Below are 20,390 nucleotides of genomic sequence, written 5' to 3' on the forward strand. Positions count from 1 at the left end.
CAGCATTTCCAATGAAATCCCTGTTTTCAGGTCAACAGTAAAATTCACTCAAGGCTGAAATTTGGCATATAGGGTCAATTCTCAGCCAATGAGTGATTTTTTTTTTCTTCTTCTACACATTTAAAAATGTATATAGCTTGGATGTATGTCATGTATCCCATCGCTTCAGATCCCAAAGAACTTGACAAACTAGGGTCCTAACCCCACAAAGACTTACATATGTTCTTCAGTTTACAGAGCGTGAGCAGTCCCATTGAGTTTCTTAGCCCTGATCCAAGGCGCCCAGGGCTGCTTCCACTGAAGTCAATAAGAGTTTTGCCACTGACTTGGAAGGGGAAAGCGGATGGGATCAGGCCTTGTATGTATAGGAATCACTAAGTCATGTAGCTTGGCAGCTGTTTAACTATGCTTAGTAATGAGTGCTTACCACTTTAAGGATAACATTTTATGCATATGAGTATTTAGAACAAGTAGTAAAGAGGAAGTTGTGTGTGTTGCGGGAGGGGTGGGGCAGATGCAGGATGGACATAACTAAAATGAGTTTCTGCTACAGCTGAAAACAATTGACAGCTGATGTGACTCTTCATAAAGCAACTGAATTGCAGGTTGCAATCAAAGATTAGTATAAACATGTGTACCTGATATCTCTCTTCACAGTAGCGTGCAGTCACATGAGCAATGGGTAAGACTAAAAGAACTGCCACACAAAGACCAATGGTTCTTTTACATTTAGGTTAAGACTCCAACAAGACTGTTACTTAATAATAGGCTTCATTGGGTGTACACACTAAAATATTATTTACATCCATCGTACATAAGTTTTTAAATTATATCATTAAAACGTTCTTTAGCTATAATTGTATGAGATGGATGCACCTGCCTGATGTAGATATTACACTATTGCTGTTGTACTGTAAAAGGCCTTTTTTAAAGATTCCTAATGGTAATGAAAATATTCTGATATAGCATTAAGGATTTTGCTACTGAAGTGTGTTTAATGTAAATATGCTGTCAGATACCCTTCAAGTAATTGACAAGAGCAGATGATTAGCAGTGTTCTCAATAGTGTTTTTGCATAATCTTACATTTTGACAGAACTCTTCAGCGGCTTGTTATTGTCAGTGCTCTGCAATCAGTATTACTTTTTCCTTGACAACATTTACTTTGTCATTATAAATCTTGTAAGTGGTCATTTAACTTGTTCAGTATGCATGTAAGAGTATCATTACTAACACATTTGGAAAAATGTCTTCCTGTTGAGAAACTATCGTGAAAGTAAACTTTAAAAAACTGAATGAAATAGGTTGACTGCTATTTCTCTGAAATACTCACCTGTATCAGTGGTAGTCTTATTTATTGTATGTTTCAATGATTATTTTGTAATCTCCTTCTTATTGAACATTCTCACGTTGCCTGTCAAATTCATCTTGGTGGTTTTTGGCTTTTTGTCAGTGTTTTCATTCTTTATTGTTATTTTTTAGTTACAATCATTTACATCTAACTGGCCAAAATTAAGCAGTTGTTATCCATAAGCATTCATAATTAAATACAGTATGTAACATTAATAGCCAATATAATAAACCATCACCTTTATTGAAGCATCTCTTGTTTCTACAGCAGTTCTTTAATCTGTCTCAATAGATTTCTAGTGTACAGCTCATATAGATTTGGTCAGTGACAAGGGTTAGAGTAGTCTTGTAGAACATTTACTTGTAGCTGTGAAAAGCCCACATTCATCAGAGGATTAGGTCGATCAGATTGTACCAGGATCAATGGAAGGCCTGTGTGATCCCTCTTAGGCTGTAATGTGTTCACCTTCTTTGGAGAGAATTCACATACACACACATTTCTCTGTCTTAAAGCCATTTATCTCAGAATGTCAAATTGCAATAATTAACCATTATTGATCTTAAATTCAATTAACTTCATTAACACAGGTCATGATGAGGGTGCTTGTAAGGGAAAGGCACTTGACAAGTGTCTTTTCTTATGTGACATTGAATGTTCACAGTTGTGGCTATAAACTACCATAGGAACATCTTTTAAAAATGACAAGAGTTTGGTTGGTGACTAAGAGGAGATGTTTTAATCCCCTTTCCCCTCACTATTTAGATTTCAGGTTTTCCACTGTATTCCCTTTTCAGGAATTTGTGAAACATGTACTTCCAGCTTGTGATTTTAGTGGGGTATTATAGGAAAGCCCAACAGTGCAGTTCATTAGCTAATGCAGGACAGAGACCCATTTCCACAATAGTATGATTAGCAGATGAATGAAATGAATATTCAGTGTCTCTCTCTGCTGTACAATACAAAACAAAATGGAAACATCCTGTAGAGGGAAATACTGAAGTCTTTACTCAGTTCCTAGTCCTAACTCAGGCAAAATTCTCTTATTGTAGCCACTAGTAGTCCCTAAGTAGGGCTGAATAGAAACTGAGTAAGGACACCAGGTGTTGACCCATAACAAAGTCTCTTTTCATGGAGCAACTTCATTGTAAGTGGAGTTTCACAAAGCTGAAATTGCTATTTGCACAATGCAGTGCATCGAAACAGTTTGGGAATTTCATTGTACTACACTGTTCACATATTGCACAGAGTTCATTATAAGCAGGAGGTGCACCTAAAACTGCTATTGAAGCCACTGTATAAGTGACTTCAATGGGAATTTGGGGTTCACAAGGAATCAAAGATTAGGCTTGAAGGCCTTTTAATATAAGGAAAGAATTAGCCAATGCATTTTGAATGTCTTGAACCCCTATGATCATTTAAAAAGAAGAACAGGAGTACTTGTGGCACCTTAGAGACTAACAAATTTATTAGAGCATAAGCTTTCGTGGACTACAGCCCACCCATCTGAAGAAGTGGGCTGTAGTCCACGAAAGCTTATGCTCTAATAAATTTGTTAGTCTCTAAGGTGCCACAAGTACTCCTGTTCTTCTTTTTGCGGATACAGACTAACACGGCTGCTACTCTGAAACCTATGATCATTTAAAAAATACTCCATTAGAATGATTTCTACACTCCAATTGAAATAATTTTTAAGGTAAAATCATTATTGTACACCTGAGTTTTCAAATGTAGCATGGAGGTTTTGCTACACATCCAGAGATCTATGTTTATTTTTCATCTTGCTAATACTAACACAGAGCCACTGTTCAGGTCATTAAAAAGGTTACAAGATAAGTACAAATTAAAAGCAACCAGGAACATGGGACGATTACAGAGAGTAAAGGTGTAAGATTTTTTTCCTAACGTTCTCAGAAATTCTAAGTAATAATTAGAAGAATAGAATCAGAGAAATTTGGGGAGAGGAGATACCGTTCAGAAACAGATTTCTGAGACAATTAAATGGTCATTTTGTCACTGCATTTGCTGTTTCCACTCCACTATACAAAACATTTGCTGAGAAGAGCAGGGTAGAAGCAGAATGGTTTGATTACGGCATTTGATCATATGAAGAAACTAAAGTTCCCTTACAACATCTGTTTGCTTAGTGAAGGATTATAATAATTAAGAGCTATTAGAGCCATATTGAGAACTTTTATGTTCATGCCTACTTATCCTAGAGTTGGCTGTGAATCTTGTATTAGTTTGTCGAATGCCCTATATACTTCCCAGTGATTAAAAAATGCTATCCAAATGTTGATACCAAGCCAGGAGTTGTGTTGTTGTTTTTGTTTGTTTGTTTTTGTTTTTAGAATCCATTCATTTAAAGGGTTTAGTGAAACATGCACATAACCTTGTGCTGTTAACAACATTTTTCCAAATAGATTAGTGTTTCCTGAGGATTTGATGGAATAATTTTGCCAACAAAAAGAAATTGATAATTTTGAGGTCCGAAAACTACCACGTAAAGTGTGTCAATAACTAAATATATGGTCCAAATCCAAACTATGGTTAAGGCTACGATACTGTCTGTCCATCTCTCCCTGCGGACACATGACTCTCATTGTATTATACACCTGTATAGAGTGGAGAATTCAACACAGTTCTGTACATTGCACCCAAGGAACCTGCCCTGGAAACCAGCAGGAACTGGAGTTATGTCTTGCTTAGAATTGGTCACATTATTCATAGTCAAGAAATTTAACTTGTAGTTGAAATAGCTGCAAATAGACTAATTTTACTAGTTTATTTGTTAATTGGAATTGTTCCGTTTATGTGAATCTTTGCTTGTGAACTATTCACTTCAGCAATTAATGATTTACCATTTGTAATTGACTGCCTTGCTTGGTATTGTTCCTACTTTCTGGTTGGCTGATTGATACTTGAAATATTATAAGCGGGAGGAGTACAGATATTGAATACCCATATTCACCTGTGAATAGCTCTGTTCTTTGGCAAATAGGTGTATTTTTACAGAGAACAACCATTCTCTAATAATTTGTGTGAGCTGAGCTAGGTGGGTGGGTGAACTGTTTGCCTTCACATGTATGAGACGTGAACAAAAAAGGACATGAATGTTGTCAAAGCAAACAGCAGTTCAGAACCTGAATGAATGGTCACAAGCACTATTTTTCTGGTTGCCTTGATCTAACTGTGATGCTGCTCATAAAGGACAGTATGAGTAGTGTCTCAAAGGGGGCAAGGAGGAGGCAGGGTCCTAGCTCTGTCCCACAAAGGTGTATGGCAATGGTCATACTTGTTCTTTGGTCCTTGGAGCTGCATGAAGCAGAATGCCTCCTGGGGCTCCCTCTAAGGCAGTGTGGCTTTACACTGCTCCTAGTGTAAATGACACAGTAGGGCACACAGAGTGTGGACCAAATTCTGTGCTCTAACTCCTGTTCACCTATTTCATGACCGAAACAGAGAAGAATTTGGTCCACTGTCTCTATGAACTTGCTTGGGACAAAGAAATCCAGGTATCGTTTGCATCCATCACAAGTTAGTTGTGTTATATGGGTGTAGATGAGAGTTGGTGGCTCCTGAACTGTCTCTATTGCCAAACTATTATTCTTGCTGTGACAATTCTTAGTTTAAAATAGGTATTTAATTCATTTCTGAACAGCACAATATGATGTATAGAAGCATGTTTCTTTGATTCTGCTAGTACTCAGCACGTTGTCCAGGCTGGTGGCTTAGATGTAATGATGAGTTTCTTTTTTAGGGCCTACATTGCTCTCTGGTCAGCAATTTCATGTAGAAAAGGGCAGTGGGGGCTGATGTCGTTATGCAAGCAGGTCCAACTCTTTAGCAACTTCTCATCCAATCTGGCACCTAGAAGAGAAGGCTGTAGTGTGACGTGCTGATACGCTGTTCAACATGTTGGACAGGTGTGGTGTGAGATCTCATATGTGGGTGATTTTAACAGGTTTCAGGAACACAGGTGCCCTGCTCAAAAGATGTGCTGCAGGGAGTGAAGGCCTCATGCAGAAACCAGGGCAAAACACCAGCTTGGAGTTGACAGAGGTGTGATCTGTCAGCTGATTCTAGTCTCTTAGAACAGATCCTTCCCTATTGCTTACCTCAAGTTCCGCTCTATGCTGAGAGCAGAAAACTATTTGTGGGAGAGTTTAGGCAGTGCCTCTTCTTGACTCACTAAGCAATTCCTACATTCCCTGCTGCTGAATGCAGATTGCTGGCCATGTGCAGATCTTGCTGCTATCAAATAATAGTTTGCTCCAGAGATTTGTGATCACAAATTCTGGGCTTTGCGCAATGGACACAATTGTGGGCATTTCACTGGGGAATTCAATCTTAATTATTTTTAAAGATTAAAAGTGTCAATTATTTCTAGTTTTGTGCACATGCAGAGGAAGTTTAGGAACAGAAACTAGAACTCCAGACTCCTGGTCCTGTTCTACTTATGTGTTTTGCCTGTATCCCTTCATTATAGAAACTAACTTAACAGGTAATTTAAGAATTCTAGGTTCCTTTCCTAGACTTTCTATGTGACCTTAAGCAAGTAGCTTAACTCTCTGTGTCTTCATTTATCCTTTCTACAAAATGGGGATAACAGCTCTTACCTATACTACAAGGGTGCTGAGAGGAATAGTACATTAATGCATGTTAAAGCTGTTGAGCTCCTTGAATGGAGGGCCTGAATAGAAAGGCCAAGAAGTTATAAAAATTCATCTGCTATAATAACTTCAGTTTTTCAGGTGTTTGTTAACTGTGTTTATTACTACTTGCCCTGGAGAAATCACATTGTGACTAAGGAAATAATATAAATGAGAGATATGAAGAATCATCTTTGACTTACCAAACTTTTAAGCAGTAGTTGGTTTCAGACAGGAGAATGCCTTCCTTATCCGAATAAGTAACCTGAGTAAGTGCCTTCTGACTTCTTAGTCTCGTTTGTTGGATATGCATGTTCCAAACTTCATAACACATGGAGATGAGATATGTGAGATTTTTCAGACAGAAGTTTACTGAACCTGAGTAATTTGAATGGGAGATTTGGGTTCTGCTGCTCTTTCATTTTAACTACACCTAAAAGCAAGGAAGCATGGGATCCAAGTGACATGAGAATAAGGTGCTTAGTGTAGATTTCCTTCACTCTGTGTTTAGGCTGGTCCACGTTTCAGTGTAGCAGAAAGTGTTCTTATTATCATCTGTTCCCTATGTATTCATGTCTATGTAATTCTCTCCTCTAATGCTAACAGTTGATTTGAGCTCTCTGAAGTTGCTCCAAATGTAATACCAGTACAGGATGCTGGATTAGAGCAGCTGGCTTGCTTCCTGTGGCCTATTTCTGAGCTTTCTGTATCAGACAGCTGCAGTACTTTCAGCAAAGAACCAAATGCTAGTACGCTTCAAAGTTTCTGGCGCCTAATGATAGCCACCCATTACACTGGCATGCTGTCACATCCATCCCCACTCCGATCCCCAATAATTTAATACCACATTATTATTGGCATGAAGAAGCTGCAGATTTATTAACACACAAAATATCCAACTAAACAAGCATTAATCATGCACATTACATCAAATTAACATGTAGAAAATTAATATTCTTGACCTTGCCAGTGGGCAGAATAATAAATCTTGGAGTAGAATATTACTAGTGGAAGGTTCCAACTACTCCAGCCAATGTGTGAGAGAAGCATGGATCTCTCCACATGGAAATAACATTTCATTCCAACTACAGACAGTCCCGCCCCTATGAAACAGAGCCTCTGACTTCTCTAAGCAGGAATAATAGCTAGATTGCCACGCCTCTTGTAAAGAAAGCATTGCCATTCACCATTTATGTTGCCACTCTTGGGGTAGGGAGAAAAAAAGGCAGTCCACCCCTAATTTCTGTTACATAGTAAGGCACTTCTGAAAGGTGCAGATTGACAACAACTTGGGGGTCTTCTTTTTAATTCAAAGAATTGGTACAGTCTGGACAATGATGGTACAAGCCTTTCCACAGCATTCACCACCTCTAGGCTTCAGGGAGAATTTCAGTGTCCATAGCCCATTCAGTGCTCCACCTCTATGCAGAGAATGCCAGTTCTGTTTTTGTTTTTTTTGTGATGTTTGTATACATCTTCAAGGAACTGGACTGAGATACCAATTCATTTTTCCTATGTTTCAAAATTTCCATCAGACAGTAATCATTTTCATTCATTACCAGCCTAGGCTGGTTTTCATCCATCCTATTCTAAAGGTGAAAAGTTCCATTCCAAAACCCGTGAGCTGTTCCCTCCTATATTCCTCACTTTCTTAGTTATTTCATACAAAAATATACAGGCAGACCAACAACAGGATATCCCTTGTCTGTTACTGATAGCAGTGAACACTCATTGTGTATGTCTGGTCTGTAATTTATGTGCTGTCTATTGAAAGAAAATAAAATTTTTCTATTGTTGTGCTCAACATTTTGCGCTGCAGTCAGATCCCTGTCCAAAGAACCAGCCATATCAATTCAGACTGTGATCTCCTGAGATCTCAGACAATAAGCAACATCAGGCCTGGTCATGATCATTTCTGCTCCCAATCCTTTCTTTTGTCCTCCTTTTTTAATGGAAGAATTTAAACTGCTTCATATTTTTTAAGGGCTTTGAAGCTTCTGCAAGGTACACTGAAAATCAACTGACTGCTTGGGCCCTTCAAACAGATGCATTTTTATATCTTCTATAGATAAATATACATCTAGAGCAGATTCTGCTTCCCCTTTCTTCCTCTGCAGAACATGGTTCTGCTGCTGGTTGAGCAAGGGATGGAATGCCCTTTTATGGGCCCTGTGTACCATGTTGGTCAGTGACTTCTATGCTGCCGCCCAAGGGTTTTTAAGGTGGAGTGGAGGATATGCTAGGGTGTGACTGGTGAATCTGTCACAAAGCGGATTCACTGGCTGAAAATGTGACACCGATGTATGGAAGCAACCTGAATTTCTTAGGCTGCAGTGATGGCCGTGGAGCAGCTCCATAACTAGCGAGGGGGATTTTGTTTATACTGGGCTTGGCACCAGGAATTACCCATAATAAGTACAAAGAGAATATAATGTAAGACAGTATTATATGGCTTCTTTGGAGTGGAGAGGGAGAATTGTGTAACTCATAAGTATTTGAGCAAAGTGAAACCCTCTTGAGTTGTGCTGTGGTCTTTCCAAACTAATTAAATTAGAGCTGTCCCTGTCAAGAGTTAGTTTGGGCAGGAGGGAGGCTGTGTTCACAGTGTGGGAAGAACCCCGACATAAACAGGTGCAAATCCATTGGCTTCAGTGGAGTTGTTCTTGCTTACATCAGGGTTGAATTTGGCCCAGGGTATCAACAGAGCCATTACCAGTATAAACATTTTGATTTGGCCGTACAGGAGCCTCCCATATCTGTAGAAATATGATGGACTGATATTAGTTCCCATTGCTTGCATGGTGTCAATGGTGTGTGTATGGAGTATGTCTGTGAGTATATCCATGTATGTATAGTATGTGCACGTATAGATTGTTTTGGGCAGTGATGTATCATGTTATTTCTGCTAGCAAAGAAATGGTGCATAACTCAGTTATGAAGATAATTCCCTCTTGTATGAAAATGAATTCCATTATATTACAGCTTACTGTTAGGTATTTTTATTAAATGTGTTAATTTCATTTTTACCTAGCAGTTTAGTTAATAATTATAACAAATGTTGATGAGGGAGCTGTCTGTTCTCGACTTCTCTCTATCTGTACCAAGGATAGGTTTCTTAACTTTTCTGATATCTTAATTTTCCCTACAAACCCAGGGCCATTCTAGGAAAGCATTTTCCTGGTTTTATCAAATGGACTGTCACAATCCTAGACACATTTGGGTTGCAAGTGACTTCCCCAGGGTCACCTAACCTTGCAGGATGTAAAGTGAAAAGTTTTGTGTGGAGTTTGTTTGTTTATGAGAAGGGGGAAAAAGCCAGAACAGAACTACATAATTGCTTTCATTTCAATTCTTACTAACTTATTTTGCCTTTAGAAGCACCTTTAAAGTCACCCCTCCCCCAGACTGTGCTGTTGAGGTGTTTAAAGAACAGTCACACACCTACCTCACTGTTTCAAACATTTACTTTACATATGAAAAATATTCAAATAGGAAAAAAGGACAAAGAAAATAAACCCACACAAACAAACATGGGAATGGGCGACAGGGATGGATCGCTTGATGATTACCTGTTCTGTTCATTTCCTCTGGGGCATTTGCCATTGGCCACTGTCGGAAGACAGGGTACTGGGCTAGATGGACCTTTGGTCTGACCCCGTATGGCCGTTCTTAATGTTCTAACATTGTTGCGACTTGCATTTAGTGTCCAGTGCGGATAGATGGAATAAATAGGTGACCAGCTGCGGGATGGCACCAGCTTCAGTTGGTTTGGATGGGGGTGGTTTACATCTTGCTCCTTCTCATAGGTACATTCATCCTCTGCACAAGGGAAGGGCATAAAGGTTGTTAGCACAGGCTAGATCTCTAGTGGAGAGAGTTGTGGGTAGAGCTAAGTGTCATCTTCCCTGTCGCTTGTTTAGTTGGATAACCTCACTGCACTGGACCCAAATAACTGCCTAGAGCTGAAGAGGGTGCAGTCCCCTTTTCCCCCATGTTGTTTTGGGATTAGTTTATTAAAGTTGCACCCTCATACCCTGAACTGATTCCTGCTCTCCATGCCTTATTTCCTGAATCAAAAACTCTGATGTCACAAACTCGGCTTCATGACTCCAGCTTGGGAAGGAGAAGAGCAGTTATAGAGGAGGTAGCTCCTAGTTAACACACAGATATGCTTGATAATGGGTAAAAAGGGCAAAACAAGCATGAAAGGGAAATGGATTTAAATTTAAATGCGCTACATGCTGGAGAATTTCAGCTAAGTCACTCTTCTAAAAGCGGTGAATGTGACAACACAAGCGGCTCAGACCAAGTACAATTTCGAAGCTTTCGAAGCCAGAGAAACTGAAATGTAAGGAAAAGCTATCCCTAATCAGGGACTAGATTGTGCAAGCTTTGCTCACGCTGGTGAGCACCTATTCACACAAGTATTTTATTAACATCCAGGAACTACTCCTATGACTACTCACTGTTATGAAGGTGGGTGGTACTCTCTAGCCCTACACGAATAAAGGGAGAAAAAGCCAGGCATGCTTATAGACCGCCTCTGTGTGCTGCCTCAGGATGCAGGTGTGAAAAGGAGATCTTCCTAGGACAGGCAGTGTGACAGTAACTTCCCTTTTCCTTTTTGCCATAAAGAGGGTGTGATTTCTGTTCGGGAAGGGAGGCACAGGGACAGGAGTTTTTATTTAAAAAAAAAACCACATGAACAAAAACACACTTATTTTTACAAAGAAGATTCCACAGAAAAGCATTGTGCTATTTTGGGCTACATTTGCTTTTACATCATACAGTCTGCGACATAATTTCTTTCTTCCTTTTCTTTTAAAATTCATGTCTCTTGGAGCTTTGGAATTGTTCTTCAATTACTGATCATTGGTAGCCAATTATTCATATATTGTCATTGTTTTAAAATTCTCACTTTCAGAGAGTGGTTTGCACCATTTGGGTTTGCTGGGCTACATGATTCCACTGGAATTGAGAAATACCCTGGTGCAAATAACTAAAATAAAACAACTTGTATTGTTCCATAAGAGGATGAAAGTGCTGAATGAATGACATTGTGCGATTGTAAACACTTTGGAGCTTGCACTGTTTCTTTGTTAATGTTTATACAGTGCCCAGCAGAATGGCCAACCTGTTGGCACTACTGTAATATAAATATTTCCTAGGAATGATTAGAGAAGCTTACAATCAACCTAAATATTTCCAAATAGCATAAAATTACAGCAAAATAGACAGCAGTTACATTGTCTTTAGATTCAACCTATGTATTTTTAAATTTAAAAATACAATCTTGACATCTCTTCAGATACATTGAACATTTGATCTGTAACAGCTATGCACAGTTGTGTGTTCATATGTTTGTGCTTTCAGCAGTTTAACTCAGAATACAAGGGCCAGATTTTGCTAAAATCATCCATGTGAGAAGGCACTAGTAAAAAAATATATATATATTTCCCAACTGATTGCACCATACTCCTTTTGAAACTGGAAGTCCAACTTCAATGTTACTGTAACAGTTATTTTGTCATTAGTGTTTCACTTAAACACAACCACCCTGAAAAGAAGCATGAAAGATTTCTAATGATAGATACATGATACAGTATATATCCATTATACTTTTCTCCTTCTTCCACTGCCCTGGATGAAATAGCTTCATTTGATCAATATATAGTGTACACTCTTGCCTGAATAAACAGGCTGCATAGATTGTTGTATATGCTGAACTGTGCCATGCTTGGCCAGATGCCCTCACATTCCAGGTGTGTTGTGAAGCCAAATGCTTTCAGCCATCTGAAAACTATGGATACGTACTGCAATTGCATTTTTTCTAAGCATATTATTATTTTGGTAATAGATATCTAGCAAGTTCTCCATATATAGTTATATGGTTAGTTTAGTTCTTTAAAAAAACACTATTATCTAATATGCATATATTTATATGTATTTTATCTTTTCACTTATCTTTAGACTAAAGCGTTCAGTAGAATTAGATTAGTTTGATCAATTACTGATCGCGCTCTTAATGTTTTGATAGAATTTTCCTTCCTAAAAGGCATTACTTTTATGTGTAAAATACACGTAGAGTGCCAGTGTGAAAAACTAACATAAAGCTAGTCAGTTCCTAACTATCCTATTCAGGAAGAGTGTATTAGATTTACATCACCAGTTGCATTACTTAAAAAAAAAAAAAAAAAAAAAGACAGAATCCCTGTTGGGTGCCCATGTAGCTTATGCTGAGTAAATATTGACAAAGTAGTCTAAAGAGCAAACACTTTGACATTTGTAAGGTCCACTGGAAGGTCTTGTATATATTTATACAGCAAGAATGAGTACAGCATACCAATTTTCTTGAACTTGCTCCTGACATAATTCTGCATGGGCTTTCTTGTTGGGGAGAGAAGTGTGTTTAAATGTGAATGGGTCATTTGTTGCATCCATAATGAATATCTTGAATCACTGTTAGTCAGGTATTTCTGAATTTAGAGTCACCAGTTTTACCACAAAAAAAGAAAAGAAAAAAAAGAAATCTTGTTTTTTAATGTATTGTAATCAATGTACATTGTTTTTACTTTGTAGGAATTTTATTGATGTTTTTGTCCTCTATATTTATTGAAAATTGAGTCTCAAAAATGTAATGAGTAAAAAATGCTTGCTTAATTTAAATTGTGAATCTGTCTGTTAAGAAATGCATTAGGGGTAGGAGAAGCATAAGACATATTAATTGACAGACAGGAGCTGCTGTCTCTGAGGTTGATACAAGTAATTTATTACTTTAGAAATGAATGCCACCTCCAGAATGTGCTTCATTAATTTCAAATTTAGTTTTAATTTCAAGCTGTTGCCCCTTGAGAAGAATAAGGTGGCAAATTATGTTTGAAGAGCAGATTTTTTTTCTTGCTCTGAAGAAACATTAAATTTTAACTGTTTAATTTTACAAATAAATGCAGTTCTTTAGCTGAAATATTTAAACAGCTGATGGAAAGTATAATCAACAGTCACTAACTCTTGTTGTTTTTGTTTTGTCCATGATAGCCTATGTTTCAGATGAACTGAAGGCCGCAGCACTGGTGGAGGAAGACATGGAACCTGATGAAAATGCAATTGATGGGGAACCTTCAGCAAAATACGTGTGTCCGGAAAAAGACTACAGTAAGAACTGCCAGAGCTACCAAAACTCTCCAGCTGCTGAATTTTCCAGCCATGAAATGGACAGTGAGTCACACATCAGTGAGACAAGTGACCGAATGGCAGATTTTGAAAGCAGCTCTATCAAAAATGAGGAAGAGAGCAAGGAGGTGGCAATACCACTTGAAGATTCTGCTGTATCTGATAGCTTAGAACAAATGAAAGCCGTATATAATAACTTCCTTTCCAATTCCTACTGGTCCAATCTCAATTTGAATCTCCACCAGCCGACTTCAGAAAAGAACAATGGGAGCAGCAGCAGTAGCAGCAGCAGCAGTAGCAGTTGTGGGAGTGGTAGCTTTGACTGGCATCAGACTGCTATGGCAAAGACACTGCAGCAAGTTTCTCAGAGCAGAATTCTTCCTGAACCAAGTCTTTTTAGCACAGTTCAGTTGTACAGACAAAGCAGTAAGCTTTATGGCTCTATATTTACTGGAGCCAGTAAATTCCGTTGTAAAGACTGCAGTGCAGCCTATGACACTTTAGTAGAATTAACAGTGCACATGAATGAAACAGGACATTATCGAGATGACAACCATGAAACTGATAACAATAACCCTAAAAGATGGTCCAAACCTCGTAAACGTTCTTTGCTTGAAATGGAAGGGAAAGAAGATGCCCAGAAAGTATTAAAGTGTATGTACTGTGGCCATTCATTTGAATCTCTTCAGGACTTGAGTGTTCATATGATCAAAACAAAACACTACCAAAAAGTGCCTCTGAAGGAACCTGTTACACCTGTAGCAGCAAAAATTATCCCAGCTACTAGAAAAAAAGCATCACTGGAGCTTGAACTTCCAAGCTCTCCAGATTCCACAGGCGGGACACCAAAAGCAACAATCTCGGACACCAACGACGCGCTACAAAAGAATGCAAATCCTTACATTACGCCAAATAATCGTTACGGTCACCAGAATGGTGCCAGCTACGCTTGGCATTTTGAGGCAAGGAAATCTCAAATTCTCAAATGCATGGAGTGTGGAAGTTCCCATGATACTTTGCAGGAACTCACTGCCCACATGATGGTGACAGGACATTTTATAAAAGTCACCAACTCTGCCATGAAGAAAGGGAAGCCAATTATAGAAGCCCCAGTGACGCCAACAATAACAGCTCTACTAGACGAAAAAGTACAGTCTGTGCCACTCGCAGCCACCACTTTTACATCTCCCTCCAACACGCCTTCTAGTGTCTCCCCAAAATTGAATGTTGAAGTAAAAAAAGAAGTAGATAAAGAGAGAGGGATTGCTGATGACAAAATGAAAGAGAAAGAGAAGTCAAATGAAGATGAGGAAAAGTATGATATCTCCTCAAAATATCATTATTTGACTGAAAATGACCTGGAAGAAAGCCCTAAAGGGGGGCTAGATATTTTAAAGTCTTTAGAAAACACAGTAACATCAGCTATAAACAAAGCCCAGAATGGTACACCAAGCTGGGGTGGCTACCCCAGTATTCATGCTGCCTACCAGCTACCTAACATGATGAAGCTGTCGTTGGGTTCATCAGGAAAAAGTACACCCTTAAAATCTATGTTTGGAAACAATGAAATAGTGTCACCAACTAAAAACCAGCCCCTACTGTCGCCACCAAGCAGTCAAACCTCCCCTGTGCCAAAAACGAACTTTCATGCCATGGAAGAACTGGTAAAGAAAGTCACTGAGAAAGTGATTAAAGTTGAGGAAAAAATGAAAGAACCTGAAGGAAAGCTCTCTCCAGTGAAACGTGCGACACCTTCGCCATGCAGCAGCGAAATCAGTGAACCCCTCAAAATGGATGCTTCCAACGATGGTGGTTTTAAAAGCCAACAGAACAGCCCAGTTCCTCAGAGGGATAGTTGCAAGGATAGTCCAACTATAGAACCAGTGGAAAATGGTAAAGAGCCTGTAAAGTCAATTGCAAGTACATTAAGCAGCAGCACAGCTATTATTACAGATCATCCTCCTGAACAACCATTTGTAAATCCATTAAGTGCACTGCAGTCTGTCATGAATATTCATCTTGGGAAAGCAGCAAAGCCATCTTTGCCTGCTCTGGATCCAATGAGCATGCTTTTTAAAATGAGCAACAGTTTGGCAGAAAAGGCTGCAGTGGCCACCCCACCTTTGCAGTGCAAAAAACCAGACCACTTAGACCGTTATTTTTATCATGTCAACAATGACCAACCCATAGATTTGACGAAAGGCAAGAGTGACAAAAGCTGCTCTTTGGGTTCAGCGCTTTTGTCATCCACATCAACATCTTCTGCATCTTCTTCATCTACAGTGACAACAGCAAAGACATCTGCAGTCGTGTCATTCATGTCAAACTCGCCGCTACGCGAGAATGCCTTGTCAGATATATCTGATATGCTGAAGAACCTGACAGAAAGTCACACATCAAAATCTTCCACACCTTCCAGCATATCTGAGAAATCTGACATTGATGGTACCACAATAGAGGAACCAGAAGAGACTACACCAGCTCAGAAAAGGAAGGGACGTCAGTCTAACTGGAACCCTCAGCACTTGCTCATTCTGCAGGCCCAGTTTGCAGCCAGTTTACGACAGACATCAGAGGGAAAATACATTATGTCAGACTTGAGCCCTCAAGAAAGAATGCACATTTCAAGGTTTACGGGACTCTCAATGACCACAATTAGCCACTGGCTAGCCAATGTGAAATACCAGCTCCGAAGGACGGGAGGAACTAAGTTCCTTAAAAATTTGGACACTGGGCATCCAGTGTTCTTTTGTAATGACTGTGCTTCACAGATCAGAACTCCTTCAACTTATATCAGTCACCTCGAATCACATCTAGGTTTCAGGTTAAGAGACCTGTCCAAACTGTCCAATGAACAGATTAACAATCAGATAGCACAAACAAAGTCACCATCTGAAAAACTGGTGACATCATCTCCAGAGGAAGAAATTGGAACTTCCTATCAGTGTAAACTTTGTAACAGGACTTTTGCAAGCAAGCATGCTGTTAAACTTCATCTTAGTAAAACACATGGGAAGTCACCAGAGGATCATCTTCTGTATGTTTCGGAGTTAGAGAAGCAGTAGCATTTGCTTTTGATTAAAATAACTGTAATTTGCTTTGAGGAAAACTGTCAAAGACGCCTTAAAGCTACTGTTTAGTTCTTGGCACATGTTCTTATTTTAACTCCAGAGAGTCACTCTGGGCTGAACTGTTTTGTATAATTGTACAGTGTTTAATAGAGGTGCATAATCAGCTGTTGTTACTGGTAAAATATGAAGGTTAAAATGCAGTGGTAAGTGTTTGGAACTTTGTGTAAATTGGATTTAGTTGCTGTGCATCCCTCTGATGCATCAAGCTGCATGCATTAACAGACAGTTTAATTAAGCATTTATAACTAATCCTGGTGCACTTTTTTCACGTGACCTAAGTGTGCTGGTATTTCTCACCCTATAATCTTTAGCCCTCTGAGTACTTTGAAACACTTTTTCTTTAATTTGGTAAAATGTATGGATATGTTTTTTAAAACCCTTACCAGCTTAGTTCTAATTACTAATATGAACCTCCATTTATGCAGAGGTGTATCACACCTTGAAATTTAAAATATTATTTTCACATTGAAACATAGATGTATATATTGTATAGATTTCAAAATCTCTTATGGAAATGTAATTGTGGTTAATGCCATGTTTTTCTTCAGCATTTTTAGCAATGACGGTTTTTGTACCTGATATGCCTCAGGTATAAGCTATACCTATATATAGTGTATATTTCTTTTTTTAGGTCTAAGGGTTTTTCTTTTAACATCCAAACATTGTAAATTATATGAAAGGTACCACAAATAGCATTTATAAAGTATTCAAAAACATTATTCTTAAAGCAAAGTATGATTGTTTTGTTTTGCTATACAGTACATCTATATTGATAGAGGTTCATGTTTAAATTATACATATTTATTAGTATCGTTATCATTTGTTTTTAAACCATCTGAATAACAGAAGCCACGGACTGCATCCTTGGCATGCATTATAACTATTTTGCACAACATGACTTTTAAAGGTATTTATTAGTAAAAGAAAATTTAAATAAAATAAAAAATGAGAGAATTCAAAATAAACTCAGTGCTCAAAGGGTTAAATCTATTTGAAAAACTTGTACTGTATTTCCTAAACATTGATAAAGCCTTTAAAATGTTTGTACTGTAATATTTTGCTTAAAAGTTATGAGGCATTCTGTGATATAACCTTTTACTTATTTATAAGCGCTATTGGTTGTTATTTCATATTGTAGAATGCCTTTTTATTTCAATTGGTAACTTTCTGTTTTGTTCTGCCTAATTATTCTCCCAAGATTCCATACTGCAGCTTTATCTTTAGGCATATGAAAGGTAACCCGTGGTTACCAGCACACTAAGTGATTCTGTTCGTCTCCATTTTTGGCAGTTAATTTGCAGAAGTAACTGACAGCTGACACCATATGAGAATCTATGTATAAAATATTGGCATGTAAACAGCACAGACACTGTAATGCACTCTGTGCCCTGTTTTGTTGTTGACAATGAAGCACCATTATATGACTCTTCATATAACCTTTTTTTCTACAGCAGCATTAAAATTGTCTTTTTGCTATAATTTTGTGTTGCATTCACAATTATGTCTGAAATGTGCTACGACTAACGAGCACATTAAAATTAAATTGTATGCTATCTGTTTATGACTGAAGCTTGAGTAGGTTTCTTCATCTGCCAGGTGCTGGCAGTCAAAAGCTGCACATAAATCACTGGAGTTTTAGTGAACTTTAGCATTTAAAGAGCAGGGTAGCACTTATTCAAAGGCTGCATTAACAAAAATTTTCCCCAAGAAAAGATAAATGAATGTTATAACTCCACTTTAGAGATCGGGTAAGATTGACTGTAAAGAAGAGAGTTTATAAGCAACATGTGTGGCAAGACAAATAGGTATTTTGCTGTGTTGTATATTCAGACTCAGATAGTGATGCTTAAATTAATTCCTCTTGAATATACTGAATAGAGTCTGCAAGTAGTATTGGTAGGTGCTTCATGTCCAAATTTTTATTTATTAAAAAAACAAACCCCAAAAAAACAAATAATCTCTTTTTAAAATTGACCAGTTACCTGCCTACTATTCTTTCTTTCTTTCTTGTTATCCTCTGTAATGTAAAGGCTGGTATCTATTTCTTTTAAAACATTAGAAATCGGTCTGTTCATTTTATAAATAACACATCTTGAAGTAATATGTATTATTAGTAAACAGGCCCCATGAATAGCAATAATCAAGTCCAGTACTTGGATTATGGTCTAGAACTCTGGGGTGAGGAGGTGTTTAGATTTTTGTATTGTTTTTTTCTTTTTGTCATTTGGCTCAATATTTAAATCTGATTTTAAGGTCATTAGTGTATTAAAGCTGATGGTCTCAACTCGGATCCTAATGGACAGTCATCTATATGACAGAACTGCTGCACATAATTTTTGCTGGTTAGCTGTATCATCTCAACTGTATGATCCTACCTTCTTAGAAAAGGTAACCCCTTCAGGCCAGGGCTGAGGTCTTTTTCTCTTTAGTGAAACATTCCTTAAGGCTGTCTGTATTTTTAAGACTAGATTATCTCAGACCACATTGTAGCCAGAATCCTTCCTTCTGGGAACACAGATTTTCCTCCTTGAAAATTAGAACATCTTAAATATAGCAGAACAGAATTTCACTAGTTGTGAGGTTGGCAGATTATTACATACATTTGCAATCCTTATATTTTCAAAAGGCACCATTTGATTGTAAGGTGGCAATGGTAAATAGCATTGTACAAAATTTTGCTATTTTTACAGCTTGGGGGAAGGGAAAAAACAGGAGAGACAAACTCCTCAGTCCTTTTCAGTGTTTTGTTTATTTTCAAAATGCAGACGGGAGGAGGTAATGATTGTGAACATCAAATACTACATATGCAGCCCCTCCTCATTTGTGGTGATAATCAGTACCTGGGGCAAAATATCATCATATCAATATGCAGTGAGGAGGAGAACTAGTAGAAATACAGGGAGCAGCCATATCTATTAGCGTGCACCATAAATGACTTTTTCATACATTTTCAAAATATGTCTGAAACATTGCAAATAGCTAATCAGGATCTGGATGCCCCAAATTTATGAAAATAAAGTTTAGCTTGCATCTTAGAAGCTCCAAGACTGGCATACCAATGTGATTTCACATTATAAAGAATTCAGAGAATCAATGATCTAGTGTAATATCCTTTTTCCCCATACACTGATCTGTATTTTGGCATGGTAACTCTCAGTCCTAACCAAATCACCAGCCTCTCTCTGCTGGCATATATTTCCCCCACCCCATTAGACATGAAGATAAAAATGCAGGATTTTAAACTACATATGAGTCCCTAATTTTTGCTTTGCTCCTGATATTTTATCTAATTTTAGAAATATGCAGATCAAATGTGAGAGAGAACAAAATGCCTAAAGAAAGGGTTTTTAAATGAAATTGTGATGGGGTGGAAGAGCTTTAAATCACAGGTGTATAAAGGTGACCCTGGTCTAACCCCACCCAAGTAGTGGCTTGTTGCAGCATACTGTATATCTTCCAGCCATCACATTTACGCAGTATCTTAAAATAACATTTGTGATAAATGTGCAATTTAACTAATTTATGGTGCTATGATGTGCTCAGGGCTACATGCAAGATGAAAATCTTAAATGGAGCTTGAACAGCTCACTTCACAACAAGAAATCAATATGCCAGATCTTAGAGAGCTGTTCTCTGGAGTCAACATTTAGCAAAAATATCAGTGAATGTAGCTTTAAGTTTTAGGCAGCAAGAAATCTATAATTAACTGAAATATTACTTTTAGGTTAGTGTAAGGAATTTTTACTGGAACCTAAATCTCTCCAGCATTTTCATTATATTTTCTTTTGGCATCAAAAATTGAAGATATGTTGTTCTAATTATACAGTTGCTTTCACTGTGCAAGCTACAATGTAATTTTCTAACCAAAGCAAGACAGATTAGCTTTATTTAAAAACTTAATATTCACACTATTGGGATTATCTATTGCATTTTAATATGGCTGTTAATAAATGCTTAAATGATGTTTTTAAAAGTTAGAAACAGATATATCTATACATTTCATGGCAACAAGAGGTTTTGCTGTTTGTATCATGAGGTCATTAAAAAAATTATACACACACGTAAAACTGAAGCAGCTCCTTTAATTCTG

At 37.9% G+C, this 20,390-nt stretch overlaps 1 protein-coding gene across 2 annotated transcripts in view; it reads left to right on the forward strand.

The window, feature by feature from the left end:
* The window catches only part of TSHZ3 (teashirt zinc finger homeobox 3), a 70,186-nt gene extending 52,408 nt beyond the window's left edge, over nucleotides 1–17,778 (forward strand). For both annotated transcript variants that reach the window (XM_034788514.1, XM_034788513.1), the window contains exon 3: nucleotides 13,035–17,778. In XM_034788514.1, coding sequence (XP_034644405.1) covers nucleotides 13,035–16,234 — 3,200 coding nt within the window. In that variant the 3' untranslated portion in view covers nucleotides 16,235–17,778. The remainder of the gene's footprint in view (nucleotides 1–13,034) is intronic.
* The last annotated feature ends 2,612 nt before the right edge of the window (nucleotides 17,779–20,390 follow it).

The sequence above is a fragment of the Trachemys scripta genome, chromosome 13 (genome assembly GCF_013100865.1).
Source record: "Trachemys scripta elegans isolate TJP31775 chromosome 13, CAS_Tse_1.0, whole genome shotgun sequence".
NCBI classification, from domain to species: domain Eukaryota; kingdom Metazoa; phylum Chordata; order Testudines; family Emydidae; genus Trachemys; species Trachemys scripta.